The sequence below is a fragment of the Pleurodeles waltl genome, chromosome 3_1 (genome assembly GCF_031143425.1).
Source record: "Pleurodeles waltl isolate 20211129_DDA chromosome 3_1, aPleWal1.hap1.20221129, whole genome shotgun sequence".
NCBI classification, from domain to species: domain Eukaryota; kingdom Metazoa; phylum Chordata; class Amphibia; order Caudata; family Salamandridae; genus Pleurodeles; species Pleurodeles waltl.
Genome location: NC_090440.1, coordinates 1,966,200,519 through 1,966,221,385, shown reverse-complemented (window position 1 = coordinate 1,966,221,385; position 20,867 = coordinate 1,966,200,519). Strand labels below are relative to the sequence as shown.

General features: G+C 42.5%; 1 protein-coding gene across 1 annotated transcript in view; it reads right to left on the bottom strand.

Moving 5' to 3' along the window:
* Positions 1-20,867, bottom strand: part of TAX1BP3 (Tax1 binding protein 3) — a 168,335-nt gene that overhangs the window by 74,367 nt on the left and 73,101 nt on the right. Inside the window, exon 2 of the mRNA XM_069226342.1 lies at positions 14,076-14,195. Coding sequence (XP_069082443.1) covers positions 14,076-14,195 — 120 coding nt within the window. The remainder of the gene's footprint in view (positions 1-14,075; positions 14,196-20,867) is intronic.

The following is a 20,867-nucleotide window of genomic DNA, read 5'->3' as shown; positions in this document are numbered from 1 at the left end:
ATGACAGGACTGTGCTATTTGTTTGATTAAATAAGGAGACGTTAAAAAAAAAAAAAAACACTCATAACAGAAGTACAACTAAGCGCTACTAAAAGTCATTTTGGCTTTGCCAGGAACTGTTGATCTTGCAGTTGCTCCAAAGGATTTTGTGACCATTTAGCCAGCCTCTTTCCCTTCCTGCTTCAATACAGTCACTACTGCAGCGGCCAATACCAGCCTGTGGCAGTATTTAACTATGTCCCGGGTGGCCTTCTACCTAGGTGAAAGTTATTGAGGTGCTCTTAGTCTGCTCTGACTGCCACACCTTGTTTGAAAGGCATCGGTGCTATGGGCCTACCTGCACTGATTGGATGCAGGCCACCAGCTCCACCACAAAACATATGTTAGCCTTCTGCAGGGAGTTTTACCCCCCCCCCCCCAAGGTGTGTAGGCCCAGCAGCTTTGCCATCTGCCAGACTGCTAAACTCAAAATTAGGGCCTGAGACTGTAATGACCGAGCTGTCATGCAGCAGAATGGCTGTAGATATCTCCCAGAGTGTGTTTTTGCTACCCATGCCGGACTTGCCACCATACACATTTTTTAAAACTGCTATAAGGAAGAAACGTAAAATGATTGTGTAGAAAGGGTTAACTGTGGTGTGATTGCATTTTACTGCCAATGAAATAAAAGTGAAAAAAGAAGTCTAATTTGTTCCCTGAAAGATATAACAATAGCTACTCAATTCAATGTTATTTATTTATGTTTAGGAACTCTAAACGAGGTCCAAATAATAAAGCAAAGATAAAACCTACATAGATGAACAAAAGGCATACCTACAGTTCATTGGATGGGGGGGGGGGGGTGCAAGGCTCGGAAAAACTCAGGTACTGAGATCAGATAGAGCTGAAGACAGATGGGTCTTAGCCATTTACACTGATAGGGGGCGGGGGAAGGACAGACAAATAGTGTAATTTTTGTTCTGCCGAAACTCTAGTCTTAAACCATGTTCTATTTAGTTGAGCCATACCATTTTGCCAACAACACATTTAAAAGTGGCAATCCAAACGCACAAGCAACCAAAAACGACCCATGCGGCAAGTTCCATATTACATAAGGTCGTGCTTTGTTTGCTACTAAGGATTTTGGTAAATTCAAGAGCGATCTTTTTGCACAGCTCCAATCGATAACTTAAAGACCATGTTGCCTGTTTCGAGCCACTTTTGCGGGGGGGCGGGGGGGGAGGGAAGCCAAGACCTGATTGAACTCTACCTCAACCATTTCTGGGGCGTACGTAAGGTTCTTAAGTCCTAAAGGGCTTGTTTTCCGCAAGATTGTTTTTTGCAGTAATGTCCTCAGAGTATTATACTCAGCGTTAATATGGGAAACAGCCCAACATACGACCCCAGCTAGTCCCTGGGCAAACACTCAGGCCCAATTCCAGCCTTAGGGCAACCACTGACACAACTGTATTTACAGATAAAAGATTTATGAGGATCTTACCTTCCAGAAGATTCAGAGGAATCTATGAATTCCAAACCATAAAGGGGTTAAGTGGGGATCTTAGCTTGGAAGACCGATAAAAGATGGGCAAAAATCCTTTTTCCCGTGGCCATATCCAACGCCCCCAAACCTCTTGCTTGAGCATCAGCTTTAGATTTATTAGAAGTAATGTGGGCCGCGTCACTAAGATTCCTGCATACAATTTTCCCTAAAAAGGTGTACAAGTTCACAATTTCTAGTTTTTGGTTACCTAATGCCCAATGGAAATTAGAAAATTTAACTTTATTATCATGTAAACGTAAAATCTTGCTCCTCGAAACATTAATCTTTAAGAAGTGGGACTCTGAGAACTGTAACAGAGATTGAAGACTGTTCTGTAGGCATTTAGGAGTTAGAGCAAAAATAATAAAAGCATTGCATACAACAAACAACAAACAGGGCATCCGCCTATTTGAGGGGGGAAAAACCCTGACTCAGATAGAAAGGAGGGCAGATCCAAGATGTATAAGGAAAAGAGCTAGGGAGCCAAAAGGCGTCCCTATTTTAATCCATTCAAAGTAGACATCTCAGATGCTAAGCCTCTATCCCCCCCCACCCCTCCCAAGAGGATTCTGCACCAGGTAGAAGAGTTGAGAGCAATCAATAGCTCAGGAAAGGTGGAAGGAATACCCAGTGTGGCCAGTTTTCCCCATAAAAGAGCTCTATCTACTTTATAGCACGCCATTGAGAAAATCGATAAAAGTGGCATAAACATCCCCACCTCTTAATCTCTTATATTTTTCTGTAATTACTTTTAACAATGCAATATTATCTTTTGTACCATGATTGCGCCTGAACCCAGTTTGCTCCAGGGGGATATTATTACTCTCCCCTCCCCAATCAGTAAGTCTAGAAAGCACACATTTAGCTAAACATATTTCCTAATGCATCTAGAAGAGCGATCTGCCTCCTAGAGGGAGTAGGCTTGCAATTGATAAAATAATAATCATCCCACAATAGATCTCTATCAGACCATGTGGCCTGAAGACAAGTTAAATTGGGTTTTAGGGAGCTGAGGGACAATAACTTTTCCTTCACAAATTTTACCCCTGCTATATTCCAAGAAATAATGTTTAGGCCTGCGCTAGTTAGAGTAGCTGGATAGCAGTCTGGACCCCCACGCCTGGCTCAAGACGCCTGGGAGCAATTCCACCCATCTAAATCAGAAACACATTGCTCAGGGATAGCTTGTATCTCCTGCACGAACACCTGCCTATCATACCCAGTTAAAGAGACTTTAAGGGCCTGTATGTGCATCCTAGGCCTAAACTCATGATAACCAGGCTGACTGTAGGACTCAGAGACTGGATAGCAGAAAACCTTTTCCCCACCCCTCTAATCACCCACCCCAGTATGGCTAGAACCTAGAAAAGGAACCACATCAATACCCTGACATTGCATAAAGTCAGCATTTTGGAGGACCAAGTTCATCACACGCTTGCAGCGAAATGTAATCCTTGATTTAAAACCTCCATCAGAGTCTAATAACGAAACCGAAGCGGTCTTCACTTTGGATTGACTTCAGTGAACTAGAATCTAAAAAGCAATTTAACATGGAATATCTATTCAAAATTAAATCAACATCAAAAAATGGGGAAAATTCTAAAGTAAGTGAACCCCCATAATGTCCCCCCCCTCCCCCACAGGGGAACCCTCCATCCATGGGGCGTCATTTAGGTCTCCCAAAGGCCTCGAAGGCAAGAATACTGGAGCTGTTGGGTTCAAAGCAGGAGACCACCCAAGAGGGAGGTTTGGGGGGTGAGGGGGGTCTCCCTCCTGGGGTCCCACCCATGCTACTTTGGGGGTGGCAAAGTTGGAAGAGTTAACCCTGGAGTGGAGCAAGGCTCCATAGTAGGTTGAGCAATTGAATTAGAAGACTCCAGGCAAACTTGTGAGGAATTGCTTATCTAAGGAAAATGTACTATTCTTCTGCCTTTATTAAACCTCTGAGTTTGCTTTTTCGAGATTCTCTCACTTTTAAGGTTCTTCCGATTACATTTCTTATTTTTCTTATGTTTTCCTTCCACTTTTAAGGGAGGATGCATTTCCGAGGAGACCTTCTTATGATTAGATGAAATTTTGGAGTTTGGAAATAACTCCTGGGCAGCTTGGTTAAGATTTTCCTCTTGCTTAGTGATAACTCGGGGTGAATCAAAGAAACTTGATAAACTCCATTGGACTATCCTGCAAAAACCTTTCAACACGTGGCTTATTACTATGAAGTTTAGAAGTTTGTGTACTTAGCTCGGCTCTGAAGCCCCTACTAAGAAAGGCCTTTGTTAACAATGATGTCACAGCCCGAGCCTCAAAAAGGTCTAGGAGCACACACCAGTTTTTATTCTCTTTAGTCAGTTCCTTCAGGATAGCCGTCACAGATTCGAGAATACAATCTGATCCACCTGCAAATTTCTCCAGCAATTTTAAAAAGATTTTCCAAGCTATTCAAGGAGGCAGAGAGCCTAACCTCCGGATCTGGAGGTCGACTAGGCAATACACTACTTGGATCGTGGACTGAGCTCGTGGATAGATAAGAATAAACAGAGTCTTGTAGTGAGCTAGAAGTATTGAACAGATGTAGTCCTGTGGCAGGGAGCGCAGACAAAGGGCCCCCAGAAGGCGAAGAGTGGCCCTTTACCAAATGCCCGTATCTACTGCGGAAGTTTAAGTCCAAATTGGGCAGGGTAAAGTCTTGAAGACCGGTAACCGACTAATCGGCAACCTTTATCTGAACACCATGTTCTTGAGGTGCTGACAAACTGTTTCAGCGGGGACAATTAGCAAATGACAGATGGGAGGAGGGGGAGGGGCGAGGAGGCTGCGTTCCAAGCAGGCTTTGGGTATTCTGAGAACTCTGAATGTAGTCCGTAGTGACTGATGGAGAGAACTGGGTAACGAGCTCCTCTGCGTCCCCCATGAACTTTTCTATACTGGGCAAACATCTTTTAAGGCCTTTTTTGACAAAGGTTCACTTAACTCCATACCCTCTGTCAGGCCAATAGAAGTGTCGCACTTTGACTCAGCCTGGGAAGATTTACCTTTCTCCCAAAAGGAGAATAATTGATTCTGACCTTTTAGCTGGAAAGCTGAGATGCCTAAATTTAGAAGAGGGTTAGATCTAATTTTTACTCAAGACCAGGCAACAAACATCCAAAGCGAAGTTTCTTTAAGGTCATAATCTCCTCCTTCCGTGTGCCACTTAGATCAGAAGCATGATAGTGTGAGTAAATCAAACCAATTTGGACTTAGAGATAAGGAGGCCAGTAAAAAGTACAACTGACAGGCAATCATGCAGGCACCACTGCCTCAGATCAATATTGAACGCTGCCTCGCCCCCTGCCCCTCCACCACTGTATTCCGATTTTCTATCACCATAGGCCCGCAGGGGCGGGGCCACGAGCATGCTCAAGGAGTACTCTGTTGTAAAACCATGCAATATTGCTCCTGCTGCTGTTCAATATTACTGATCTGCGAGGCGATTTGTGAGGATTAAGTGGGCTTTGGGGGGATGGGACGATGCATGGTCGCATTAAATCAACACCCAGTGTTCAAAGTACAAAGTTCAGAAGGACAAGCTATGCAGAACTATGCTTGTATCAGTACCCACTCAGCTCCACCCGTCTCTGGCATTCCAGTACTCCGGGACTCACCAGCTCCGAAGTTTACTAAAGGGGGAATCAAACGCCACCACTCCGGGCCCCACCTAGTCACCGGTCCACTGCCTTGGGACCACGAAGTCTGGCTCCGTCTCCGGGAGGGAAAGAGGCAACAAGAAGCGAGGAGCACCGGGGGAGCGAAGGAACACTACAAAGCCCCTAATCTACCTCCGCCCCACCAGACCCCCACTGTCCACTGTCTGTCCGTCGGAGGGAGGAAGGTGGAGCGGCAGCAAGGAGAAGGAGACAGGGGAAGAAGAACGCTGCGGACCTCCACATTCCTCTCTCGGCGTTTGGCGATCAGAGCGGTGACGCACTGCTGCTGCCAGACCTGCCCACCTGCGTCTCAGCGTCAGCGTCAGCATCAGCGTATTGCAGACAGCCCTTGGAGTTACTCATTAACATCTCTGTGGGTTCCCTGTGTGATCTCTATTAGAGCACACTAGTCCCCACTAACCTCCAAAAGTAAGCCTGGACTATCCGACCTTGCTAGCCCCTGAAGATAAAGGCCTACTAAGGAAGTACTAGGCAGCTCAGTGAGCTGCAGTAATATGTTGCAAGGACAGTAGAGGATCCTGGTTAAAAGTATTGCTTAGGTGCCCTTGAATTGCCCACACCACCGAAAACTATCTTGACACTAATTCTACAGGTCTGGCTTTGTTCTAACACCATAGTAACAGCTCACATATAACAAGAGATACATAGGAAACTGAAGCAAGCACGGACTACTAGTCCATCTTGGTTTGCCCATTGCCGTACCTATGCAAACATCATGGCCTCCCAGATTGCTTTCATCTAGCCTCTATTCACTAAAAATTCTATCCATACCAGAGAGAAATTTACATTCAAGAAAATACAGATGACTTCTAGTAAGCATCTAAGGCAGAGACAGCTGGAGGTATAACAAGTGTTTTCAATGAAAACGTGGATTTCCGTGGATTTACACTTTCCACTTGCCGGTCAGTAGAATGCTTGAACTAACTTCCCCCATGAATGTGGAAACACATGCAGAAATTCAATTTCTACAGGTTAATTGCCCCGTAACGCTAAATCTGCCGCAACATTGTGAATCCCAGTTACAGTAAGACTTTCAGAATCACAGTATTTTCGCGATGAACCGGACTTTCCCTAATGCAGGACTATGGTCTACTCTACTCATTCCAGCTGCACAGTCTCAAAGTCTGACTTTGTCTCACCATTTATACTACATGCATTCAAAGACATCGAGATGGCGAAATCGGTTTCTCTGGATGCTGCTGTTATCAAAGACTACGTAGCCACAAGGCCTGGTCATGGTGCCTGCTTGAATTACAGTGACACAGTAAACGTTAGATCAGTTGGTCAAAATGAATAGAAAATGTTAATTTGCCAATAAATGATGTCATTTGCTAAATTCAAAACAAACGTTCACGTTCCCCATAAATATTCTATTGCACTTTTGTTGGACGCTGGGAAGTGTGTGCTGATTGAAAAGGTGTACAAAGGTGATAATAGTTTGGCCTTTTGGAAGGGTGCAAATGGAATCCTAATGCCCACCTTATTTAAGCGTGGCACAAAAATGGCTGAATAGAGTGGAGCCATATTTCACATGAACAGGGGGCCACTGCCTTTTCAGTGCTTTTCCATATATGATGCAGCTATGTTCAGTAATTTTGCCGCAGTTTTAAAAATAAATTCATTGATATGTAGGTAAGCAATGTAAAAGGGCCAGAAAGATGCTGAAAAAAATATTTACCAGCTTTACTTTTCAGTCTGCAGACCCTGTCCACAAACAGGCACAAAATAGTGCGCATAGAGGCATGCTAAGCGTTAACAGGGCTGAAAGGGCATGACCTTAAACCCTAAATACAGGTCACTGTATTTTTGTAATAGCCATCTTTTTATTCAGGTGCATTCATGCGATTGTAAAACTCCATGAGCTATTAGACAGAACGAAAATTACATATATGTTTAGATCTAAACTTTACAAACCTCTAAAACTGCTCGATTATGGCCATCACTGCAAGGATAACTTACCCATGGTCCAACTACAACGTAAAGAGGACAATATATTATGGGAGTGTTGAGGGGGGGGGGGGGGAGGGGGAGGGGGAGATTGTGTAACCATAACTGCAGTTCCACAGATATTCACTCCTTATCACAGAAAAAACGTAAATAAACAGAAACTATGTACATCACAAAAACACATGACAGTTCTCAATTGTTGCAAACAGTGCAACCATACCGCCTTCCAGTGCAATAGCCATGAAGTGACATAAAATTCTAAGGACTGGCAGAGGTGAAATCACATTTTATAGTGATGAAATGCAGTAGCTCTTTCAATACACATGAAGTGTGCGCACAGGAAATCTACAGAGCTTATGCCAAAGGCAACACAAAGAAACATCTAAACAAAAAAAAAACGCATTTATTACATGTCAGTTATTTGTATGTGTCGCCGACATGTCTAGCAGGAGTACACACGGGGTTCATAGTATAGTAAGCAGCGAGAATGGAGAACCCAAACCAGAGAGTGATCCTAAAAATATTATTTTCGTGATGGACAAACTGCGAAAGCAAAGTAAATATATTAGAATTGATACATGCAAGGTGACCGGATAGATCTAGTTACAATCTTGACATATCGTTTGTCAGGAGATGGTCTCGCGTTCAGATCGTGAGACAGGGCCCTCATGCGAGGTGCACTGCTTTGCTGCAAGCCACTCTACTTCAGAGCGGTTTTCTTTTAACTTGTTTCACTTTAGAAGTGTCTATTTTGTTATTTTAATTTGCTGTACATACAGAAATACATTTTCTTTCCATTTTGCCTTTCCTTTACACGAAATGTCAAAAGTGCTAATAAACTTCAGTTGACTAACTTTAGATTCAGCTTTCCGTACTTGCGCTTCCATATGAATCAAGCCAAGGTTACCAAATTAATTTTCAGCTTCCAATTTCAAATTCCTTCACATTTAAAGTGTTTTTTTTTTTTTATGTATATAGACGACTATATCATTTTTCCAACAGCTGTGGACCCTGAGTAGGTATTGCCAATTTGAGATTAAAAAATTGCTGTTTATTTCTAGCTTATAACTTTAGCACATGACCTCTAAGCAAGTGCACTACATTAAGCTAAAATATTTATTTTACCAGTGTAAACACAAGTTAAGCAAGCATGGGCAAAGCCATTATGTCTTGCCTTTACAATGCAAGTGCCAAGCTGTTGGCTTTCCCAATTTTGGTCTGAAGTACGGTCTAAAAAACATAAAAGAAAAACATTTTAAAATACTGGAGGAAAAGCAAGTACATACCTTATAGTATTTAAAAACTGTACATTGAATTCAATGTTTTCAGTCTTATAAATGGAATGGTTTATTTTATACTTTTCACTCAGGAAACTCTGAACGGAATTTATAAAGAATAAGGCAGTGTCAGAATACAAAGGGAAATAATTGTCAAGGTATAATTTTCTTTACGGAATTCATCCCTTTAGTCCTCTTTAGTAGCCCAGGGGGACAACTTATGGACCTCCTAAAGAAGTGTCACGCTAAGTGCACGTCTGCCTCAGACACCAGCTTAGTTAATGCACCAAAGGACCCATCCGGCAGCACCATAAAAGCCTGTGTATGCCAAAGCTTGTGCTTGCATCTAAGAAGTGAAATGTAGTAGGTTTTAAAAAAAAAAGATAACCTTTAAAGTCTGCTCCTCAGCCATGTCCCAGCGAAAAATACATGTTATTGTTGTTCTTACAGATAAGCTGGGAGGGGTAGGGAGCAATACAGAGCAGGGCATGAATATTTGAGGAGAACCAGCACATGAGGGATAACGCTAATACCACATGCACTCTGATGAGGGCTGAATGAAAGGAAACAAGTCTTGGCAAGGTTTCGCAAATGTAACATCTATTGGCTTTGTCAAATTTATTTTTTTAAGATGGGTTACGCAGCATAGCGGGCTGCTGTGCAACAATGCTTAAAGAAAAAAAAGAACAAGCATTTTCAAGGCAACGGGCCTCGCATTTGTTCGAGTTAGAGCTATGAGCGTTGTAAAGCAAAAAAACAAAACGCAGCACGATCGCGCTGTGTAAAATGCAGCGCGATCGCGCTGTGTGGAAAATAAACAGATAAAGTAGTCCGGACTCCAGGCTGAAAACATCGAGCCTCGTATGTTTTTGGTACTTTACCGGTGCTGTGTAGGTGGGCTAAACACCGGAAAAGGCATGACGTATGCATACCTTTCACAAATTAAAGCAAGCGGATTTTAAAAGGCAAGCCCACAAACCAATGTAAGTGACTGACGTGGCATGGGCGTGGTTTAAAGCCCAAAGAGAGATAACAGAATGGACGGAGCACTTTGTGCTCGCCCATAAAAAAAACGGTGCGATGACGCAGTCCACACTGGCCGCACCATGGCACTTTTTTTTTTTATTTAAATTTTTTTAACTTTACAAAAAAAAAAAAAAAAACCTTGACAAAAGGTAATAGATGTCGTATAAGCAAAACAAGCTAGGTTTGCCAATTTGTTTTTTCCAGAAAGCACATAGGTGAAACCTAAAAAAGGCCTGTTTGTCATTGTTGCAAAAAAAATAAAATGGTTGGGCTTGAAAACGACACTACCTTGTAGTGGGGGAACAACTTTACTTAGGTTTCTGTAATCAAACGAGTCCTTTCTGACCCTAGGCTCTCTGAAACCAAAGTTGCTGCGGCCACCATGGGGTGCTAACCCAAACCCCAGCATCTGTCTCTCTCCACTGCCCAGGCCTCCCTGTCTAGAGCTAGCTGTTGCTGCTGCAGCCTCAGCTTGGCCTCCTCCAGTTTCAGTTGCCTGAGTTCCCTATCTAGAGAATCTTCCCTTGGAGTCACTAGTAATTGTCTTCTGGATGCTTTGCAAACAGCATGTCTAACTTTAGCATTTAACACAGGCACCTTTTCCAATTCTGTTACAGAAATCGGTATTCCGCTGCTCTATCCATTCAGCATAGCTCTTTCATCTCGGCAGTACTGTGAACGGTGTCACTAGTTTTCATTTTACAGCGTAGGATGGCTCGGCAGATTAAAAGCATTTCTAAAAAAAAGGTGGTTCTACAAGCTCCTGCCTTGGGCAGCGGACAGCATGGTGACAAAATTAAATGTGTTTATTGCCTTATGGCCAGATGGAAGTGGACCAATTATGATTGAAAAATAATGACCCAGATGAAGTTTAGTAAGGAGGACATAATCAAGAAACTCCCAGTGCTGAAACTCACATTTGCTAAAGGAAAGTTAGTGGGCGTCATCCGATTAAGTATTCCCAAATGTAGCCTGCTTTATACCAACCACGTGGCATCATTTCCTTTTGAGAGGAACAAAGGGGGGAATCAGTGTGGCTTTAGAAAAGTTCTGTCCTTTAATTTAAGTGAACAAACACAGGAAGTCAATCAATGGTAAGTAAATGTAAGTAATGTGTGGGCTCTAAGTCCCTCTTAAGATTTTTTTCTTTACAAGAGATTTCATAAGCACAGCACAAGTGCTGTGCAGGCGAAACCTAGAAAGTAGTTCCCTAAATGTGAGTACTGGAAGAATACAAGTCATCCAATCAAAATGACTTTAAAGAGGTTATGCTGCAGGGGACGGACAAACACAAGAAGGATAAGGCAAGCTATTTAATATAAAGCAAATAGGTGTGACAATAAAGCCAAGTTATGGTTAGCAATGGGTGGGCTGTAAGAATGATGTAAGTTCACAATAGGTCTTTTGCAACCACACAACTTGCACTGTCTGGCAGGTAAGACCTAAAAACTAAGGAATGCTTGATGAATACGGACAAGCAGCATCCCTGAAACTGCACAGTAACAATGGGATTAGAAACATAGCTTACCACTTCGATTAGCGTGGAGGAACGAAAGCCAGGAAGAAAAGCTTAGTTGAATGACCGGATGCTGCTAAACCATGGGTTCTTATCAATATTTAGTGCTAATGTGTGCATTGGTATGGCGTGCGTTTCAGTTGTGTGCATATTTGAGTGCATGGTGTGGTGCGAGAGAATTTTTATGCCTGCTGTATTTTGTAGACAAGATTTAGGTTTGTTCCATTAGTCTGTCGTATGTTGAGTGGTCATCCTGTGATTGCAAGTTTTTGTTACTGTGGCTGGGTGTCGAGTAATGCATGTTTCTGAGAGGGGCAGAGGGATATATATGTGTGTGTGTGTGTGTGTGTGTGTGTGTGTGTGTGTGTGTGTACTTTTGTTGCTATGGTTGCGTATTGGTGATCTGTGTTTTAACTGTGATGCAAGTGTTAAAGGATCATGGATTTGTGTGTGCTGTGTTTCCTTTTCCTTAGTGGGGTGTATGTTTGTGCAATGTGCTTTGTGCCTTGTGCCTTTTGTGTGAGTGAGGTCTGTATAAAACTGACAGAGTATACATCTCAGACACATGTGCACACCTGTGCAGTGGCTTAGTGTTTGTATTCACTGGGGGCGAAATTGAGAAAGAGAGGGTGGGACAAAAGGGTGCATGACAGAGAGAGTTATTGAAACAAGTCACGATGACAACAGTCCGGCTATATAGTTTCTCCTGCAGTCTGTTGTTTTGTTAAGAGTGACGAAGAAGGTCATGGAGGAATTGAGTCCAACAGGTACTGAACTGTAAACTGGTGAATTTCCGGGTCCCTTTCCGAAGGCCATAGCCACGACTGGGAAATATAAACTTTCAAAATCGTGCTGCAGAATGGGGAGAGCAGTAATACAAACTATCTTCGATTGTGTGTGCTTTCAGCGCTGCTGTTAGACATTGCTTCGTCTAGGGAACAGTTTTTTTTTTAAACTAATGACTGTTGGTGCAGACAGAAAGTAGCTAAGTTTCAGATATTTTCTTGAAAACAGAAATACCAGGATGTAAAAAGTTTAAAGTCTGTGTGACTTACAGTGAAAAAGAGCACGGCATTCTTTCAGAACACACAGGAAAGGGAACAGGACGAGGCTATGCGGCGACACCCAATTTGTTTTTTTAGGACCCCTGGCAACAGATGCCAAGGGTATTGTTTACAATAAAAGGTTTGGTGTCCACTTATTGCATACCATCCGTTGGCTTCGTTGTCACTCTTCTTTGCTGCCTTCTAGTTAACCAGTGCCTGTTGGATGTCACTTCCTTTTCTTTCTTTGGAGCAATGACCAAACACAGATTGCTTCAATTTAGTATTAGTCCGCTGATTACGCTGTGATTGAGGAACTATTTCTTTAGCTGCTGCACTTTTATATACATTTTTTTTTATATTACTTATCATTGTACATGTATGCATTTCAGGACACTTGCTCTATTTCCAGTTCGCAAACTGCTTTCTCCTTTAGGCCTCATATCCTTGGGTTGATTTTAAGTTAGGCTCCTTGTTTAAAGTTACTTACATCCACAACTGTACTCTCTACTCTATGCTGCTTTACTCTTCATTACTCCACTCTACGCCACTCCACTGTACTCCATGCCACTCTATTCTACACCACACTGTGCCACTGTAGTCCACTCCGTTAAACTCTACACCACTCCACACCAAGTTACTTTAAGCCACTGCACTCCATGCACTCTCCTCTACATGGTGCTACGCTATGGCACACCACTATCTTTTAGCCATGCTGAACAGCAGCCACGCTGCTGTACAACAGGACTAAAAGACATTTGCAAAGCTAATGCTCTTGCATAGGTGAGACCTATTGGCTTTGCCAGGGCTAGTTTGTGTTCACTATGTTGGGGCTGTTTTCCTAGATCACTTTCCCATTTCTAAATAATAAGTGCCTTCCATGAAGGCAGATGGTTTAGGCTGTTACCAGGGTGTATGAGCTTGAGTGAGTGCTGCTCCCCACCCCCGCCCCCCTTTTCAGCAGGAGAATGTAGCACGCTGTTTTTATTACTCACATCACATGTAAGTGAAAGCTGGAGCACAAAAAACTCATAGCTGCGAGCTATGTTAGGCAGTGTGTTGTAAGCTACCTAAATGAGCGCTGTGCTTGCTGCTCCCGTTTGAACCAAATATTATTTTAGCCCGAAAGCACCTATTACAAAACATGCTGTACAGCATCAAAGCAGATGCTATACCGCATGAAGGAAAAAAAACATTTTAAAAAGCACAATGACATGGCTGCTCGGAAGTGTAATTTTGCTGGCGCGCACATGCAGTAAACATGCATGCTCGTGCCAACAAACTGACGTGGCTCATGGTGCTTTTTTTTTAAATGTTAATGGGGTCTGGGTAGCGGGTTGGGGAGGTAGCAACGCGGGGTTGTAGAAGCAAGACGAACAAGAGCAACATGTGGTGATGAGGCAGAAGCCTGCAGCCTAATGACAGCAACATCGGGGCAGAAGAACATGGATGAGAGAGTCGAGTATCAGAGAGTGTGGTGGACAGAAGCACATGACTGAGAGAAAACAACACGGGAGAAGAGAAAGAGAAAGAGAGAAAGAGAAAAAGAGAAAAAGAGAGAAAGAGAGAAAGAGAGAAAGAGAGAAAGAGAGAAGAGAGAGAGAAGAGAGAAAGAGAGAAAGAGAGACCGTTGAGGAAGTCAGCTCTCAAACACATGCACTCTTGGAGTGCTTCCAGAAAAAGAAAAAGAAAAACAAAATGTAGCTTCCATAACGCGAGCAGTGGAAGGACAATAGTACTTTGGCCATACTCCAGACAAAGAGCTAACACAAGAAAAAGATGCAAAGCCGATATGTGCTAACAAATGAGAAGCAAGCAAATTTGAGTGATAAGGCCAAGCAATAGTAAAGAATGTGCGATCTCGACTTCCACTTAAAGCTAACAAAAAAAATAAACTTGCAGTTTTAGGCGAGACCTATTGATATTTCTGTTGAATGAAAAACAACTGTCATCATCCTCTCACCACACTGCCCAAGATATCACCAAGGTATGCGAGCAAATGTCATGAGCCTCACAAAGTTTGTGATGGAGCCTCACCTTGTCAGTCTTGTCCTCAGAGAAGGGATTCTGAGACGGATCCTGGTCAATTCCACCTCCAATGCTGAAGCCAAGTATCAAGTTCTCCCCCTGACGGAGTTTGTGAATCTCAACCCTTTGCTGGAAGAAAGAAAGCAAATTTTTTTTACAGCTGCCACTTTGTCCCCAATGAGTCACACTAGGATTGGTATCATATTTTGAAGAAGGGGACTGGACCGGAGATAGACCATCAATTTACATAGTTCAGAGCCAAGCTCTGCAATTCACACATATTGCTACCATAATCAATTGCTCTTTAGGCTCCATCTCATGAAAACAAGTGCATGACTAATCACTAAATGATTTGCAAGAAACATCTTTATTATTTGTGTATCCCCACTGTAATTTTGGTTACATTTTTTAACTGTGGTTTATAACAAAGTAGGTTTAACCATCTTTGCATCCCTTTCTTTTGCTGTGCGTCAGATATAAATGACATTGTCAAGGCTGTACTGGCCGTACCGGGCATCAGGTGTTTCCCTGGAAGGCTAGAAGAGAGAGGGGTTGTTTTTATTACTGGGGGGACAGTTTTGTAGTGGGTTTAAAAGCACAGCAGAGTTCCTTGTATATCCAAAAAATTTCAGGAACAATAAGAGTTCTAATCTAATTATGGCGACTGATATATCCACTGGAGAGAGATCAGAGTTTTGTCTAGCGGCAGTTTTAACTTGTTTCAGGTACTGCAGAGAGTTAGTATGCCGGCTGCAAAGGACCCATAATATGCAGAACAGTATTTTATACGCATAACTCAGCGGGATACTGCTTTTGTCATTGAGAGCCTTTTGTTACTGTGCAGTTCATAAATTACAATCATAATCTAGCTATGAACTGCCATTAAAGAGCTGCATGCAAACTGCATGGTACAGGTTTAAAAGTTATGTTGTTTTCTCGGTCTTTGATTATCCTAATTTTGCTAAAAAAGGGTTTGTTTGGGTAGAAATTGTTATTAGTAAAGTCAATTCTAACAACCGTGGTAGGTTCTGAATCCTGAGTTTATGCTCCTCTAGACCCAGCACTCTTATAAAATGCCTACCATTATGGATGACATGTGAATCCTACACCTTGTAGTCCCTTTTGTCTTCTGTAACATTTTCTATACACTGATTTACACACACAGGATTCATGGTCTTTGTATGTGTGTGTGTGTGATGTAAAATGCTCCAACGATGGTAAAAGAGGAGCTATAAAACAAATGAAATACATGTGAGAGAGGGGCTACTGAGAAATGAGAGGCCCTGTTAAAGGGGATCACTGAAGAGCCCCATTAAAGACTGCTGTATCCTGGTGCTATGTACGTAATAATTTACTATGCTTTAAAAACAAACAAAATTGAAAATAAAATGAAAAATGTTTTATAGAATGCAACATTTTTGCAATTTTTTCCCAAATTTTCTTGAAGTGGGTAGGAGAACTCCACCAAGCCCCACTGTAGTGGTCAGACTCGTTCTCTATGCTCCCTATATACAGGGGCTGGTCTGAAAAAGTGTGCCAGGGCTGCTTTGGTTTCCTTCTCTGGCACTGGACATTGTTATGCCGGACTATCCAGTTATGTTTTGAAGCATTTTGAGACTGAACTGTGGGAGACTAATCCCGTAGCCCAAAAAAAACCAAAAAAAAAACCAAGTATTTTCAATGCAATGGGTCTCTTATTTGCTCGAGTTAGAGCTATTAGCATTGTAAACTCCTAACCGGACTTTTCTTGCCACATAAATTGAAAATGAAAAGTAAAACAGTTTCATATAAGCGAGCCGATTCACAGCACCACGGCAGCCATGATAATCAGCATGAAGAGACACACAAAAAGAAAAAAGAAAAGTTTGCTTGCAGTTAAACCTATCAGCAAAAGTGCAATTAGCCATGTAACGAGCGCTGGTCAAGGCAGTAACAAAACCTCCCAACGGAGGGACAAATGTAAACCATTTCCCAATGTCAAAGGGTTTTTGAAGGGCAAGCCCACAAACCAGTGGTAGTGATGGGCGTGGTTAAAAGTCCACATACATACCAACACGTTGGAAAAGCAACGCTTGCGCGCAGCTATGCTCAACCTAAAAATCTCCAACACTGGTGCTCCAATCCTGCAATTGTTTGAACAGGAGCTGCGGACCCAAACTAACATTCAATTAAAACAGCTAAATAACATGGCCCGTACAAAGCGGTTTATGAGGTGAAACGACATTCGCATGCTGTGCTGCAGGTGGGAAAGATGGCTTCCCAGTACAACAGTCAAAATTAGACAGCTGCGTTGCACTGGGCATGGGATGGCAAGATGGCTACCCATTTCTCTGCGAGTCAAAATGACCTTGGTTTGCTTATGTGGGAAGCAGGAGGTTCAATTTGATTAAACGAAAAAAGTAACCGAACCAAAAATAACTTTAATGGCTGGTTGCAAGTAGCAAGCCCTTAATATGCTCCTTAAATAAACAGGTCAAAGAATCCACCTCAGCAAAGATTCTGTAACAGCACTCGATTAAAGGGAATGTTGGAGTTTAAATTCCCAGTAAGCTGTCTAAAGCGCACTTCCCTATGTAAGGCATACCTTTCCATAAAAGGAAATCAAGTGAACAGGCAATGACGACGTTATCTGCAACCAAACGCATAATGTCCCGAAACTTGGCCTACACACTATTCTGCTCAGTGATGGCTGCACTCCTATCACATGTCAACAAGATTAGGACAGATCCCAGCTCCCACTCCTTGTAGTGGGTTTTTGTAATGCAGGCTGGCAAGCAGCAAATACTCTTAGCAACTTAAATCAGTTTCACTAGGAGCAACACGATGGATCCTTTAAAGTTCAACTGTCGTCATATTCTGGACTAGATCGTGTTTTTAAACATCCTTAGCATACTCTATTCAAGTAGATGACAGAACATGTCAATATGTGAAATTTGGTCGCGGACAGTACTGTATTCAGCGTGTTAACATGTATTTAGAGTTTGTCTTGTAACATTACCCGAGTAAGACCCTTGCTTTCTTGTCCAATTCCCTGCTCACAATTCGTATTTCGTCCCAACACTGGAGGCACTGCCGGCACCAATGCAGCCCTAGGCTGTGTATTGCAAAGTAACTGGGTTAGTCGACTATCCAGTGCAGAAAGCGCTCCCGGCCAACCAATATATCAATAAATGGTTCTTACTGCTGTCTGTGTAGGTAAAGCTTAAGAAACCACTCTCTTCCCCAGATGCAGAGAGTGTAGCCTGCTTGCCAAGAGCCGAGTACACTCACAGTCCGTGTGGTTTCTGAAGGTCCCTTTCCTTATAATGGCCATGAGGCGGACCCCTTACAAGAGGGCAAGATGCCCGGCAAAGAACCAGAGAGGTGGGGAAATGGACAAATCAGTACCCTAAAAAGAAGGGGAGGCAGTCATTGCAGATGTTTGAAAAGCAGAACCTTTGCCTATCCATCATAAGCCCTGCATTTATGATCATCTGAAAACGTTAAGGCAAGCTTCCTACCTTCTCTCAAAGAGAGCGAGAGCGATGCAAAGAGCAAGTAAACCTAGGACGTTTGTACATAAACCCACAGTGGCTGCCAACCCAGTCCCACTCTCAATGATAATCAATCTCTTGTGCTGTAACCTAGTGGGGGCAATAACTGTATCTCCTCGACCATTTCAGATGGTACCTTCAATGACTGACCACTCGGATCCAGTGGCCCTGTTAAGTAAACACTCAGACTGACTTCTGGGCCATTTCCTTGTGATCCTAAAACTATAATTTTCTGTGGGTTAGAATTCTAGCTCACCTTTTGGTAGGTTTTCAAGGTTTAAAGTATTTTGACATTTTTGCCACAGTCTCGACTGTCTGTGAGGAAACTCATTAAACTTGTGGCAAACTAGATCAAATATAACAACGCCTGGCACCATTAGTTCCGTTGAGTCTATAACCAAACCCATAGTGAGAGAATGGAGATCATAATCCGTTGTATGATAGTCAAGATTTCACATACTTTCCCCATAGAAAATCAGTGTACATAAAATCCATGTTAGTTATATTTTATGGCACAGAAGCAATCACACTTGTTTGCCGTTTGTTCTCAGACCCAGAGGGTTCCATAACCTTCTGAGTTCTTTCGGTCACCATTTTAACTCTCCTATGTTTCTTTGGTGCAAATACACAATCTTTTTTTTTTTTTTTTAAGTTATAGCTCTGTTTGGACCTTTATGTGTAGTGTGCGCAATCATTGTCCTACCGACCACACCTAGTACCACATGCTGGATTAAGCATTGACTACCAAGCTACCATTGGGAATGAAGTGCACAATGGGAGTAAATTGGAGCCTGATATGAAAAAGAGTTTTATTCAATCTGTGCCTACGATAAAACGATACACAAGGACCTTGGTTATCCAACTGGAGTTGGAGAAGTAACTGAGCCCAAATCGTACCCGTGTTAAATGGTCATACCCATTGGGATACTGTTCACCATTGACTACTCCAAAAGCCAGAGAAAAGTCCTTATTAAATACGTACTGCATAATTATACCATTCACCACAGATCACCTGCTCTAAACAATGCTCACAAAATAGCCTGAAAGAAATCCGAAAAATAAGTATTGGCAAACCTGACCGCACTGAACATATGGTGTCACTGTATGCAGATGACACGATGATATATCTCAGTCAACCCGATATATCAGTTCTGCTATTGCTCAATGTAATGCATGAGTTCTGGGAATACTTGGGATCGCGACTTAATAGCGCTAAATCGGTATTGTCCCTGCTAGGCCGACTGCAGGGCTTGCCTGCACAACTCCTGGTAGTGGACCTACACTGGACAAGGTTAAATATTGTGGAATATGTATTGCACATGATGTGTAATTGACATTTGAACAGAATATGGGCAGAGTGATATGTAATTTACGCCCCTCACTCAAGTTCTTGAACACCCTCAGATTGTCCCTGATGGGGAAAATAGCTATAATAAAAATGGTGATCTTGCCTCGTCTTTATGTCCTACAGGGCACTATGTATGAGGTTCCCCGGGAGATGTTCAGAGAAATAGACTCTCACTTGGTGGAACGTCTGAGGGCCGATGGGAGAAGCAGAGGGGGTCTCAATATACTTAAGAGGGAATGGAGTAAGAGGGATGGGTGGCAGTCCCTGACTTGGAATTGTATTATCTTGCTGCCCAACTACAGCATGCTGTCCACTGACTGGATGGTGATCCCTAAACAGGAGGAATCATTATTTGAGGGTATACACAACGGGTATCAACTAGGAAAACTGTTGATGTGGAGACTGTATATTCCGGTTAATCATCCCTACTTGGTCTGACTGATAATCAGACTGTGGGCTGGAATGGTTTGGCAGTGATCAGAAGGACTCCATACGCAACGGTCTTAGATATTTGGATACTATACCCATTTGCTTGGATAGCAGACTATATGACAGTTGATGAATGGCAGGAGGGCAGCTGTATAATGTTGTTCCATCTCTACCCTGGGGGACGCTTTATTGCTATACATGAGTTCATGGAGATGTTTGGGCTGGGAGGGGGACAACAGCATGACAATTATGGCCAACATTCCCTCAATCATCATACAAAATGGTGACACTGATAAATATGGTAGGTGGCCGTAGACTCATAACCCATTTATATAGAGCCCTTAGAGCAGATAAATGGACAGCACCTCTAAGTGTGCAGGAGACGTGGCAACATCTTTGTGATTAACCTATTACTGTAGAAGAATGGCACAAAATTCATACCGGGGGCCGGTAGGGCAACCACCTGTGTGATTTAAACAGATAAAATATATTATTGTGCCTACAGTATATTTCTCCCCTAGACAACTGCATTTCATCTACCCCGACAAGGACCCAACACTGTCCCAGATGTGGAGATCCTGAAGCAGATTTTTTACCTGTGTTATGGCACTGTACGATTATTGTCTCTTTCTGGGTGGATTCACTTTCACAAATAAAGAACTCAACAGGTTGGGATGTGAAGTGACAGATTATCAAATGTTTGCTGCATCTGCTCACCGAAAACCCTAAAAAAAGACACTAAGTAGACGATTAGCAGTTTTGGGACTTACGGTTGCAAAGCAGCAAATTGCAATACAATGGCTGAATCATCAACCCATGATGGCTGTAGATTGGAAAACAATTGAGTCAAATGGGCTAGAGCGGAAGAGGCACATTTAAGGAAAACATGTGGGGACACTAGAGCAGCAGACACCCTGATTGCTTGGTGGAGTCAATTACCCAGGCTCTTTTGGAGCCCTCTGGAGTGGACTGTTCTGGTGTTGAAAATAAAAAACTGTAAGAGTACCTCTGACTAATGGTTTAAGTATACCAGACCATGTCTAAACCACCCCAGATGTATGCACATTACCCCTTGCTGACTACGGAAATATATACCTGCCAGGTGGAGGGAAACACATGGTGAAAAGACTGTTACTTATCACTGCACAATGAGATGACTGGAAGCCACTGGGGTAGGGAGGAGAACTGGAGAAATATTTAAACTTTGTAGTTTTCTATACTGTATCTTATGCTCACTTTAGGATGCTTGTACAATTCAACTCATGGGGAATAAATGCAATGCTCTTTAGTTGCTGAAATCATTATCATCTAAATTTATGAGCATTAGAGGCTTTCTGCTGCATAATAACATGTATTCTAATGTCTGCTTTATTTTGACACGTGTTTATATTCCTTGTGTGGAGATGCTTCTGTGATAGTATTACTATGTATTTAGTTGTACACTTTTAAATGCTAATAAATAACTTTTTTTTGTACAAAGAAGGCTCTAAA